The sequence below is a fragment of the Salarias fasciatus genome, chromosome 3 (genome assembly GCF_902148845.1).
Source record: "Salarias fasciatus chromosome 3, fSalaFa1.1, whole genome shotgun sequence".
Lineage (NCBI taxonomy): Eukaryota > Metazoa > Chordata > Actinopteri > Blenniiformes > Blenniidae > Salarias > Salarias fasciatus.
The window spans coordinates 11,685,567-11,698,475 of record NC_043747.1 but is presented as its reverse complement, the minus strand read 5'-3'; the positions used below and the strand labels follow the sequence as shown (position 1 = coordinate 11,698,475).

Genomic DNA, 12,909 nt, shown 5'->3' with positions numbered 1-12,909 from the left:
TTGTTTGATGAAAACACACATTCTACGAAAAAAAGAGAGGAGAACACACACAAGCACAATTATTTTTCATACATCACTGGCACCCTTTGCTAACATTCTGGGACCTGAGTTCAGACAAGAGACGGAGCCAATTAAGGTGTCTTCATTTAGATAAAAAGCAGCGCAACCCTCCGCGCATACGCGTGTGTGTGTGTGTGTCTATTTGGGTGGCTATCAGCTGTGAGAAAAATGGCAGCTTGCATGACGCCGTAACACTTTCAGGTCATGCCAGTTGGCTCCTGATGACGCGCCACAGCGGTGGGATCCAGACAGAGCAGGAGCAAGGAAGTGGAGGAGCAGAAGGGGAGAGCGTGGCAGCCGAAGGACTACCACTCCAACATCAAACGAATGTTGTCACAACAGAGCAAGAGAGCCACCCCTTGTAACTGTGACACCACTCAGCTGCTCGTCACACTGAGCAAGGCGAGGCGGAAAGCTACTGTAAGTCAAGCAAGCGCAGTGTTTATTAAATAAGAGCAGAGAGAGAGAGAGAGAGAGAGAGAGAGAGAGAGAGAGAGAGAGAGAGAGAGAGAGAGAGAGAGAGAGAGAGGAGAGAGAGAGAGAGAGAGAGAGAGAGAGAGAGAGAGAGAGAGAGAGAGAGAGAGAGAGAGAGAGAGAGAGAGAGAGAGAGAGAGAGAGAGAGAGAGAGAGGTGGCGGCTGCAAAGTGAGCATGCTGTAGGGTTGTCAAATCTACGTAAATGGCATGGAAAGGCAGCATTTTCTCATCTGTCCATGAAATTGAATGTTGGGGAGGGAAATGAAGTGTGTCTTCCAATGACAGCAAAGGCATCCGCCGAGGCTCGCTCCTGGGAGATTTTACACTGAGGAGGTTGGCACAAGAGTTTTGAGCAGCACTGAAAGGATCAACGCGAGCGATTATGTGCCGGTGCCATTGCGTAATTAACGGTTTCGCTGATCGAAGGTGCAAGGACGGCAAGGGCAACCCAAACTCCACAAAGGAAGGCCCTGAGCCTGGAATCAAACCAGAGTCTTCTCCATTGTGATGATAATATGCTACACACATTTCCTCAAGGATCTCGTGTTATTATTGAAAAAGAAAAAAGAAAAAAGTTACTTTGAAAAGTTTTTCAATTGATGTAAACATCAAAGTTGGCAAAAAAAAAAAAAAAAAACTGCAAGAAGTAAAGTTTCTGTATGCTCTTTAAAGTGGGTAATCACATCATTTAGCGCCATAAATGCTGCAGTCTGTGAAAAAGCAGATTTGCATCCATATGTTGGCATTTTAACTAACAGTATCAGATGGATCAGCAGAAGTTCTGTAGTCATACTAAAATTTAAAGAAGCAGCGGATTGATCAGCAGCCAGACTCTCGGCCGGAGGAGCTGTTGTCTGTGACAGAAGGAAAACGGGAGGGGAAAAGGAGTAGGAGTGTCAGGAGGACAGACCAAAAAGAAAGGCTGTCTCCTAGCAGACGGCGTCGGCGTGTGGGCCTGTCAGTCGTCATCGCGTGCCACTCTGCCTGCGCGACACGCTGAAAGTGAGGCAATATACCCCATGAAATATTCACTAAAGTTGTCTTTGCCTAAAAAGGAGTCGGGGAGCGAGAGAGGGGGAGGGGGGAGAAAAAAATGTGCTGCGATAGATAAATGAAGAGTCCCCCGAATGCTCTTGATGTCGGGTTTGCTTAGGCCTTTTTACAAGAGGGTGCGACAGGGAAACCAGCAGGGGGTTCATTAAATGTTCACACAAATGTACCCCTTACAGCGCATCAGTCTCCACCACCAGAGCCCCCAGTCCCAAAAATATCCCTCTAATTCCGCTGCACTCTGGGGCATGTTTTTTGCCACTGCCGATTCCCGTTTTTTTTTTTTCCTAAAGACATGTCTCTATTTTCATTGTTGATGTTCAATGGGAACGTAGCGCAGTGTCAAAATAGTTAGTCGCTGTTATCGTGGGGTAAATTACAGACCGTGCGTTCAAGGCTTTCAACCGGGTCGCACGTCAACGTTTAACCTCGACGACTGGATACTTAATGCCCATCATAATCAACGATATCTATTTGCTAATATCGCCAACTGCGTGCAAATCTTTCAGTGTTTCCTCCTGACAAATCTGTCTGTCGGAAAAGATCAAAGCGGAGAAAGTTGATGTGAGATGCAACAAATCCTTATCTGATCAAATGTCACCAGTAACTAAGGCCAGCAGTAATCTGGCAACCCGTCTGACAAGGCAAGGAAGGGCAGGTTAAAGTCATAATAAAATTAGAAGGAGAAAAAAAAAAAAAAAACGGACAGAATAATTAGCTCTTAATTAGGCGGCATAAGTGATTCGGTGATTCATTAGCCACGTTCGCTTTCGACACGGAAATCGCAGTCATGGCCACTGTATTTGTGACGGCCGCGGTTGCCAGGATATGCGTTATGTGGAGGACGAAAGCACGGCGTGGAGTGTGGAATGAAAACACGCCATTAAGCCGCTGCGGCTACTGCGCAAGGCTCCGGCGTAACACAATTACACCCGGCCTCTTTGTGTCTGCATGAAAAGGTCACCTCTGTCACCAGCCTTATTGTAGAACATTCTCTAATGCACTGATCAGGGCTTCTGATTGAGGAATATGAGGGGGAAAAAAAAGAAAAAAAAATCAATGGCGCTGTATATAATTGAGCCGAATGCATGCCTTTTAGATGTGACAAAGACGCTTGATTATACACTGAAGAGCAGGAAACCAAGAGGTATGGAAAATCAAATGCCGAGAGACGGTTCGCAACCTTTTGACATGAAATGCAGGAAAAGCAGCCTCATGAAAATGGACATTAGTTCACAAGCTTATCTGCAGAGAAATTTGCATATTATGATGAGTATATGAACTTTAACATACCAGTGGAAAAGCCTACGAGTCCAGCACAGCTTCATTTTTCCTACTGCATCGGTAAAAATGACAAAATAAAAGAGCAACATGTGGCTAACGCAGTAAAGGGAATATTTTTTTTTTACCTTGTCCATGAAATATTTAGACTGTGTCTTGACAAGCTCTTCAGTACAATGAACAAAAAACACTATTTGTGGTCACTCAAAAACTCAAGAGGGAGCCTTTGTGTGCCACATGTGACAGTTTATGTAGGTGCAATGACAGTTTGAAGGATGTACTCAAAGCTTTCAGTTCTTATTTGCTCCATGGCCATAAATAAATAAATAGCATAATAACCACTGCTGCAATAAAACTCCTATCTTCACCGCCCTTTGTTTGGTTAAAGGAAACACTTGTCACTTGTAATCTCTCGAGGTTCACTGAAAATTAACATCTGCAAACCCCGAGGGTCATTACGGGACACTTCTGTGGACTAAAGCACCTGAAAACCAAGACGAAGTTAAACAAAAAGAAAACTCGATGCATTTCAAAGGCACAAACACCTTTTGTGCCTTTTTTTCCTCTATTTCACCGCTGTCCCTTTTTATTTTACTTCTGGCTTGTTAAGCCTTTTCTTGTTATTCCAATATTGTAGGATTTTTGAACTGCGGTTTGTTTTCGGACAGAAAAGGGACAAGCAAGTACTTTTGCGAAAGCTAATGGACGATCCAAATGAAGACAGGACGAAAATAAAGGCTCAAAGCTGACTTAGCACAAGCCTTCAAGGGCAGTCACACGTTTGTGCAAATATTCCCAAGCAATTTAGATTGCCTCGTACTTCTACAGCGCACATAACAGGTCTGTGTTTCGTCGAACATATCAATCACTACTCGCGGCGCAAGGTGAGTCCTGAACTGAACTAAGAAAATATAGAGAGATGGATGCTTTGTCAGATTTTTATGGGGTTGTTTATTGAGTGAGCGGCAGGATCTATCTGCGGTGCGACGGGTTTCGCGGGATGGTAATTTAAAAGGCAGTCTCGGCAATTCTGACGGACATCAAATATCAGGCCGGTGCTGTGACTGCTGACAATGACGGCGCAGATGAAAGCGCTCCGTTTGGAGTCCGCGCGCATTTCAGTGGTGTTTTTCGTCAAAAGACGGGAGGACAGGACTTTGCCTTATAATTCACATTCTATGATGGAGCAACACCGAGATAAGCCAGGCGGATGGTGAAATCTAATCTGAACTCCAATGTTTTTTGTCTATGGAAATGACTAGCTTCTTATCGGCCGAGTGGGTTATTCGAGCAGATTCTCGCTGTGGCTTAGCGAAGGGACTCAATCACCGCTGCCCAGCGATAGGCCTCACTTTCGTCCTCCCCTCGCTCTCATCTTTTTATCTGGAGGAGCGGAAATGAAAGGATGGTATCGGGTGCTCTCCACATCCTCAGTTCAGGAGATGGAGAGGCGCGGACATTTTCTTTCAGGCCCTGGCTGTCAGATGAAAACATGTAGTTTATAAAACGGGCGCTCGGAGAAATACGCCGGCAATTTAAGCGACCCGAATGAACACGGACCGAAAAAAAAGGAAGCTGAAGTATCATGAAGTAATTTGTGTGGTGACAGCTACATCTACAACTCTGAAGTAATCAAGCTCCTGCACGTTTCGGTTAAAGGAACCCAGTTTTTCCTCCTTTCCAGCTTATCTCGGTTTTCTCTTGTCTCCACATGGAGGAGAGTGCAAATAGAGCTGGTGGAGAAACCAGTGCCCAATATGGTCATGTAAACTGGGTCTTACACTCTTACAGTTGATAGCTTGGTCTCCATACACAGTAAAAATGGGCCGTGCATTTGGACATCTTTTCATCAGAACCATTTAAAAAAACACACACACACACACACACACAATTAATGCATCAATGAGCCTTGGTCACTCCAGACCCATTGCCAGCTCACAACGTTTTTCATTTAGAACCATTTTTGATAAATACTTACCATTGCAGACTTGCAACGCCCCACAACAGTTGCAATTTGGACCATCACAACCAAATCATGTACCGATCCCATTTGATCATTAATAAACTCAGATTCTTAAGCTTGGAGGACGAAATGTTCACTTCTCCTTTGACATCCCAGCCACTAACAGCTACCGTGATGAAGAGATAATCAGTGTTGTTCCCTTCAGCAGTCAGTCGTCATAATGGCAGCGCTGACTGTGAAGCCACAGCTCATGTTAAAGTACAAATTATCAATAAAACACGGCAGGATCATAGCAGATGGAAACGAAGAATGAATATATGAATGGAAGAAAGAAAAACAACTGGCGGTGGGCGGCGGAATGAGGGATGCTGTAGCTCACCTTGACGCTGTCTCCTCTCGTCAGGGCGTCCCAGAGTGTGTGTCGAAACTTGGCGAGATCCATTTGATGGCCTTCTCCCAACAAACCCTGGGGGCAAGATGAGGGTCATTAAAGCAAAACTTTTCATCAAGGAGCGACCAAACAACTCCAAGCATGAAACTGTCTCACTTGTCAAACAGAAGGCAAACACGTTCAATGAGCACGTCGGGTATATGAATCAAACATGGACTCAAAAATAGCCTTTTCTTTTCTTTACAGGCACTCACTATATGAAACTTTCCCTTTTATTGTAAATTCTTAATACTACCCAAGACGTGGAGAGTACCACAAATGTGCACATCTCCTCAAAAGCATGTATACATCCTGACACATATCTTAGGATGCACACAAGCTTGTAATCTTACATCTAGTGCAGAGTGCCTGCCGGCCCCACAGGTATGGGCTTATAAAAAGTGCATTACATAACTGATAATAAACTGCACATCATCCATCTCCCATTCAGCTCACCTCCCAATAATCCCCGCTGCCATATCTGCTTATCTATTCAAGTCACCCCCTCATTAAATCAGCTTTTACAGGCAAATGGAAGAAGTTTACTGCCTATAGAAGTCAAATATCATTCATCACGAGGAAGGCTGCGGTTACACAGATATATGCTGCATGTTTTAATTCACTCAGGGACAACACGCATCGTTCCTCCTATCTCAATAAACATAGGCCCCTGCAGGAGGAAAGGGGGGGGGAAGAAAAAAAAAATGGAAAAAATTGACAAGCGAATTAATCTGCTGCCTTTTCGCCAGCTGAAATGGAAGTCAGTGAGGCGGTGCGTACCGGTGGATGCCCATCAGTCACAGGACCTTGTGCGAGGCCTGAAAAAGCTGACTGTGATGCCGCTGCACATTGGGAGGTAAAAGATGGTGACAGAGGGGTGGAGGTTGGTTCAGCTTTCAGTGTTTATTCATCTGAAACAGTGTCCCCTGGAAGCCATTTTGGCAGCGATGTATCACAGCAGGCGCTGACCTTTAGATACTATGCACAATTAAGCTAAGCTAATAAACACAACTGTGGATCTGGACGTGGGGACCGGAAGGCAGGTGCTGTGAATCACCGCGGATGTGAATGGCACAAAGTTCTTTTGTGCTTAGGAAAGGCCTTTTCAGAGCTAAACGGCAAAGTGTTTGCCGCACAGTAAATGAGCTGCCTGTGAGTTTTGTCGAGGTTGAAGTTCGCAGCTTGTTTGGGAGTACTCCATCTACTTTTCCTGACTGATGGTGCACTTTTGTGCGGTTTCTTAAAGCGACACCGCAGGACTTGTAGAAACACCTGACCACCGTTATATAGCATCCAAGCTAAACGACTCGACGCCAATCTGAATTTCTCACTAATTACACTGATCAGGTTTAATGTCGACATGAAAAAAAGAAGAAACATTTCTGAGTTACTTCAGAGTTTTGATGTCTAACAGTAATTATTTAACCTTTTCCAGTCACTACAGAGAAGCCTGCAGCAGAGCGCCGCAATGTTTTGATAAATATGCCTAATCATAGAGGGAGTTGCGCACTGCGGGTTTAAAGTAATTACATTTTATTATAATGCACGCCATTTAGGTCAGTGACTATCACTGAATGAGGTACCAATATAGTAACTGAGCCTGTGGTTCCCTGATGAGATGAACATTTGATAGTATTACAACCTCATCATCCTGGATGGGTTTTTTTTTTTTTTTTTAATATAGAAAGACTACAAACTTTTTTTTCAAATGAGTGATATGAAATAGTTTTGTCTGCGTTAAGCAAATTATGCAGTCAGTATATGTAAAGCTGATTCCTCAAAATGTGACAAAACTGTGAAGGCTGAAAGGCTTTTTGTGCTCATAAACTTCTGCACAAATTTTGTGAATAACAGTACACTTTGATATCAAAATTTTGTCATTTCCAATGTCTAGAGCGAATGCACGGTGTATGGAGATACATCAAAAGATGTTTGATTTGATTGTACAACCCAGCCTCAAACACAGCAGTAGGAGGAAACTGGGCTGAGAGAGAAGCGCATATGGACAGAAAGAACATGCAAACTCCACATAGAGAAACCCACATTACTGGACACAAACCAAATATATTTTCACTTGAGTCCAGAGTACAATGCACTACATCACCATCTGGCAAATTTCAAAGTTACTGGATTAAAAAAGTTTTTTTATGTTGAAGTTTAGAGGAACTTTTGTCTGTAGCATATTACTATTTTGGCTCCTCCTTTAACCCATAAGGCCCAATTTAAACAACATTTTAAGTGAAAACGCGATGTTGGATTGCTTTTTGAAGTGATTCATAACTGTAAAACTACCAAGTCATGACACACGGGAGATATACAGTTACTCGTTCGTGTTTAGAAGAACCGTTTACTGCAGCCATGGTGCACATGCTCAGTGGCAGGGCTTTCAAAAGTTGTTTTCCATCCACATTGAGAAGGAGTCGGACCATTTTCAAAAGTTGCATTTTAATCCCTTTTTCGTTGAGACAGCGTGTTTTTACTTGAAAACGTCATGTAAATGGGCCTTAACGCTCTAGCTGGTCGGGCCTCACCCAAATTCTCTTTCATTGAATGAACATACTAATACAGTTAGTATTGGCACTGTTAAAGAAAATAATTATCTAGGATGTGAAAAAGACATTTGTGTAAAAGAAGAGATTTTTTTTCTGGAAACTTGCAGGCAGCTTTGTGCTTGAAGCTCGAACAGAAACGCCTTGTTGTTGTTGTTGTTGTTGTGTGTGACTCATCGTTTCATCAACTCTCTACAGGTGAAGGTTACAAAATTAGCATGATAAGCCACAACGGCCACATCACTGAGAAACAGAGCACAATGAAATCAGCTATAATCCTTCTTAATAGACTTTCCGTTCTTTCCCACAAAAGACATGTTATGAAATTTGCCACGTGGCATAGCTGTTACGTTCACTTTGTAAACCATTTCTGAACTGTAATTCCCCACATATTCACCTCGTTACGTGAAAAATCCACCAACAGTTCTCAGAGATATGAGCGCCACCATTTATATCGTCGAACCAACCCAAGGGCTGCTAAAATAGTATGCAAAGATATTGCCTTACAAGACAGAAAAGATCAAATAACATGGTTACATACTGTGCTATGTTATTTGATCGATCCAGCGAGTCCCAGAGGCACAGTTCTACAAATACCACTTATATCTACCTGGCAAAGGAATATTGGGTTTCTAGTCGGAGTTATGAAATGTATCACCTTGCAAATATGTGGAAACAGCACAAACAAAAAGATGAGACATCCATTACCAGGAGCCCACACAACTGAAAATATTACGACTCCCACACAATATTAGCACATAAGGCCTTGTGTGTGCATACTGGATGTACACATGCGCGCGTGCACAGTCGCACGTGCGATATAGCTGCAGCCGCCGACGCCAGTTCACTTCATTCTCCGCCGCTTAATTTGGCCTTTTATCCTCTGGCCTTTCTCAGCGTAAGCAGCGGCAAACACACCGGTACGGCGTGTTGTTCAGATAGAAAAGTACTCGCCGCGGATCCCCTTTCAGGCCCTTTGACAGAGCAGGACAGAAACATCGACCAACATAATAGAAGTCAGAGGTAGATTTCCCAAGGTATCAAGAACACTGGTCATCTCAGCTGATACTGAAGGGTAACGGTACATATATTCCCCCGAGCCCGCTGGTCCAATTCGAAGCCCGGGCTGGTATTTCCAGCTATGACCATAATGGAACAAGCAAGGCTGGAAAGCTCAAGTTTAATTTGGTGATCAGAGATTATTCAGGCAAACCTTGAGTGATTGCCTGCCTGGCGCCGCTCTGTGAAATTACGGTATTATTCTACCCCAGCAGAGGAGATTTCAAATCGAGGCTGTAGAGAAAGTTATTGCATCGCCTTCTGAGAAATAACCATAGTTGCGAGTGGGGAGGGGGGGGGATAAGGCAAAATGCGCCACAAATATGAATAGAGAAATGTTGCTGCATGATTCTCTCTCCTGGAGAAAGATAAGCGACGCACGAGTGAATGACAAGGGAAAGAAGAATCTCGGGCTATTTGTTGACAACTTATTAAAAATGTATCTAGAGCAGGGGAGCTTTTCCAAACTAAACGCATGTTTACAGTAATTGTGACTTCATCAATTGATACAGCTGAAGATGATAAGCCATAAAATAATTGCGCAATGTACCAAGCTGATTAGCCCACCTGAGGGAAGGCAATTATGCAAAGGATAATCAAACTTAATACTCTAATGATTTTTTTTTTTTTTTTTTTTTTTGATTCGACTTAACTTGGATCTGCTGAGGCATAACCTTTTTTTATAGAAATACTACTGGAGCTGTTGTTCTTTTTTTCCTCTCTTTTCTTCTCCATCATTCAGTCACTCATTCAGACTCGAACCAGGGATTTTCTAGCTGTGAAGCGAGAGAACTAACCACTGCAGCACCATGCAACCCCATCAAAAACAATAACTAGCTCTGCTGTCAGACATATTCCAAAGACCCCAGATATAGCATGTCGTTTTTCGTCAGACCAAACATGTGGAATATGTAAACTCTGAATTTTAAATATACTGGATTCAGCGAGTTAGAAAATGAAAACTTAGATGAAATAAAAAGATGAGTTTGCTATGTATTCCTGAAAGCTTAGCTAGCAGACAGCGAGCACTGACTGGAGTAGGAGGAGCTTAGGGGGGATGGCGTGAGGTGTGCGACTTTCAAATCTTGCAGGCTCTTCAACATCGTCTACCCTAGCTTTAAAAGCATAATGTCTTATGTAAGAAAATCTTTGGTTTAGAAAAGTTTAACAAAATTGAAATGTAACTTTTGCAACACAAACATCTTTGTGTTGACAGTGCTGATCTGCATTAAATTCCGTCATTTTATTTCTTTTCAAGTGGTGCTTTTTTGCAAGTACTGTGCATTTGTGGGATGAGTCAGGAGTCGGTCAATATATGGATTACATTTTCATTTTAATGTAAATAAATCTCAATACATGTATTGTCATCACCCATATAAACCGACAAATAGATGAGAAAATGCATTTGAAGGCTGTAGGGATTTAAGTCATGCAGACACATACTGCAATGTAATGCAGTTTTTGTAGCAAACAAACTTTAAATTCTAAGGCATTAAAGTTCAACCATCTTGCAGCAAGAAGGCTGGTTCTTAGCAGAAAACACCATTGAGAGAAACTATTTTCTACTGGTTGCACAAATGCCTTCAGGAAGTATGTTGTCAAATTTGCTGCTATGTTCCATTTTCCTAGTAAAATTGGTGTTTTCCGGTTTCCTTGACGATCGAAATTCCCGTTGTAAAACAATGTACTTCTCAAGGAACAACAATCAAGTTTGAGCTTTCAGTTGAAGTCTAGAGAGTAGTAATAAAAAGTTCTCCTTGTGCGGGCCGTTTCTGAAAAAAGAAAAAAGTCCCTTTTTTCACATTTTACTCAAAAGAACAGCTCGACTGAACACACACGGGCAACAGTGTCACAGAACTAAAACTAAGCTTCTTCGAAGCTGACCTGAGTTGTCCTTCATCTAAATGGAAAGGAGAAGTTTAGATATTTTCCTCTGACCCTGAAGTTGGAACTTCCCAGGTTCTCCTGAATGCACCATTAGTATTCAACACAGACACATAAGAAAATAAGTGTTGAAACTTAAAGGCTACGGGAAAGTATGTTCCATAAATCAGCGCGGTCCCTCTGGGTGATGGCATTTATTCACTCGTCTCCGTCAGCTCACCTGTGCCCAGAATTACAGGCACATTTCAAGAAAAGCGCGATTTGAGGCTTTTAATGGTGTAAAAATGAAAAATGCTGTTGCTTTGTTTTTAATATTGCTAATGAACGCAGCCTCTTTACTTAAGATAAAAAAAAAAGCAAGAAAACAGGCAGATGGATCGATATGTAGCATCACATCAGTCTATATTTTCCTCTGTATCTGGGCCCGGGGAACATTTCATAAAGGCCATAGGGTCGGCTTATCACCGAGCTAAATGCCAATGTAATTATTAGTGTCTGGAGATAGTGGAAAGGGAAGCACATCCTGCGGCAGTACACCATATTTAATTAATAAATGTCACTCTGTAGAGGGACTGAGGGGAGTGTGTATTGGGGGGGGGGGGGGGCGGGGGGGGAAGTAGCAAAGAAGGAGGGAGTCAGACTGACAACAATACTGATCCTGACTTGAGTGCACAGGAACACAGCCACCGCCGGTACCTGCAGAAATGCACTCTGAGGCAAAACGCAGGAGACCCACATCATGCGAGCACGAGAACATGAGTCTCCACCGCTTCTTTGTTTAACCCTTTGTTAAAACGGGCACGGGACCTTCAAAATGAAACATTATGAATTATTATCACACGATTAAACGCCTTACTAGCTTTAATTCTAGACTATATTTCATAAGTAGGAGGGATAAAGCAGACCTCTGAGATGTGCTCATACTAGGAAAGTCTTGACCTCCCAAAAATCCATTAATTGTGTGATATCTAATGACAGGCTGTGACTCATGTCCAATCTGCCAATATTTGCCAAAGGTTGAAGCTGATGCCGATTGTGATATTGATGATCATTCCTGACTTTTTTTTTATTTATATCAGTCAACACGTGCACATGCTTTATATTGTCTTTTTCAGTGAAATGCCTAAATTAATATAGTAGAGAGTTATGTCCACAGAAAAGTTTAATTCATTGTAATTACATACTGAAATATCGATTACGTGCAAATAACACAATATATTATTTATTCAGCGTGGTTCAATATCAATACAATACTAATAAAGCTAAATTTTTCCTGTTTTGAAAACTGGCTAAGCAAATACTCTAATCTGCAAGTCCAGAGAAAAATGGAACATTTCAAATCAATATTTAACCAAAATTAATGGGGTTTGGCAAATCAGTGTGTCTTTGTTGGCTAAACGAAACCACAAGATTCAAACCTTTCTTTTTTGCTCTGCCTTTTGAAAGCCACTACAGCCTCCTCCCCTCGCTTAACATGTATATATGTAAATGTCCTAGTGTGAAAGAAGTTGTTGCCAGGGAACATAATTCAGGCAGCGGTTACTTTTTCCCACCACATTGTCACTTGGAAAAGGTATTATTAGTATTTCTGGGAGACAGGGCTGAATTAGTTATTATCTACACTTAATTCTCGGGAGGAAAGGAGAGAAAAATTTTTCCAATTATGGAATTCTGTTCATCTCTCACTGTCGCGCACACGCCGAGATTGACAGCTTCATTAATTAGCTAGTTGGACTTAAAAGAATAGCGACGGGCTGCGTGCGGAATGTTACGGGGAGCATGCTGCCATTTAGCTTTGTTTTTATCAGGAAAACAGAAATAAGAGGTGCATTTATATGCAGCGCACACTTCAGCCGAGCCTTAAAAAACAACCGAGTTTGGTAAACAAGTCGTCGTACAGGAGCGTGTTCATGTAATATCCCCCACTGTAAATCATTATAGACACGTTTAGATGCATATTGGGTCGAATTATGTGTTTAGATTTGACTTAACGTGACAGTATTTTATCAAATGACGTTGACGTTCCTCCCCGAGAGCAGACAGTCCATTACTGCTGGTCTCAGCTCCGGTGCTGCTAAGAGGCGCATCCCATAATCGATCCGGCTGATCTACAACCCCCAAACTACCTGCCTTCTCATCACTACAATAGGAAGTCAA

General features: G+C 42.4%; 1 protein-coding gene across 1 annotated transcript in view; it reads right to left on the bottom strand.

The window, feature by feature from the left end:
* LOC115383462 (glucosidase 2 subunit beta-like) overlaps window positions 1–12,909 on the bottom strand; it is a 131,432-nt gene that overhangs the window by 86,476 nt on the left and 32,047 nt on the right. Inside the window, exon 9 of the mRNA XM_030085657.1 lies at window positions 5,210–5,296. Coding sequence (XP_029941517.1) covers window positions 5,210–5,296 — 87 coding nt within the window. The remainder of the gene's footprint in view (window positions 1–5,209; window positions 5,297–12,909) is intronic.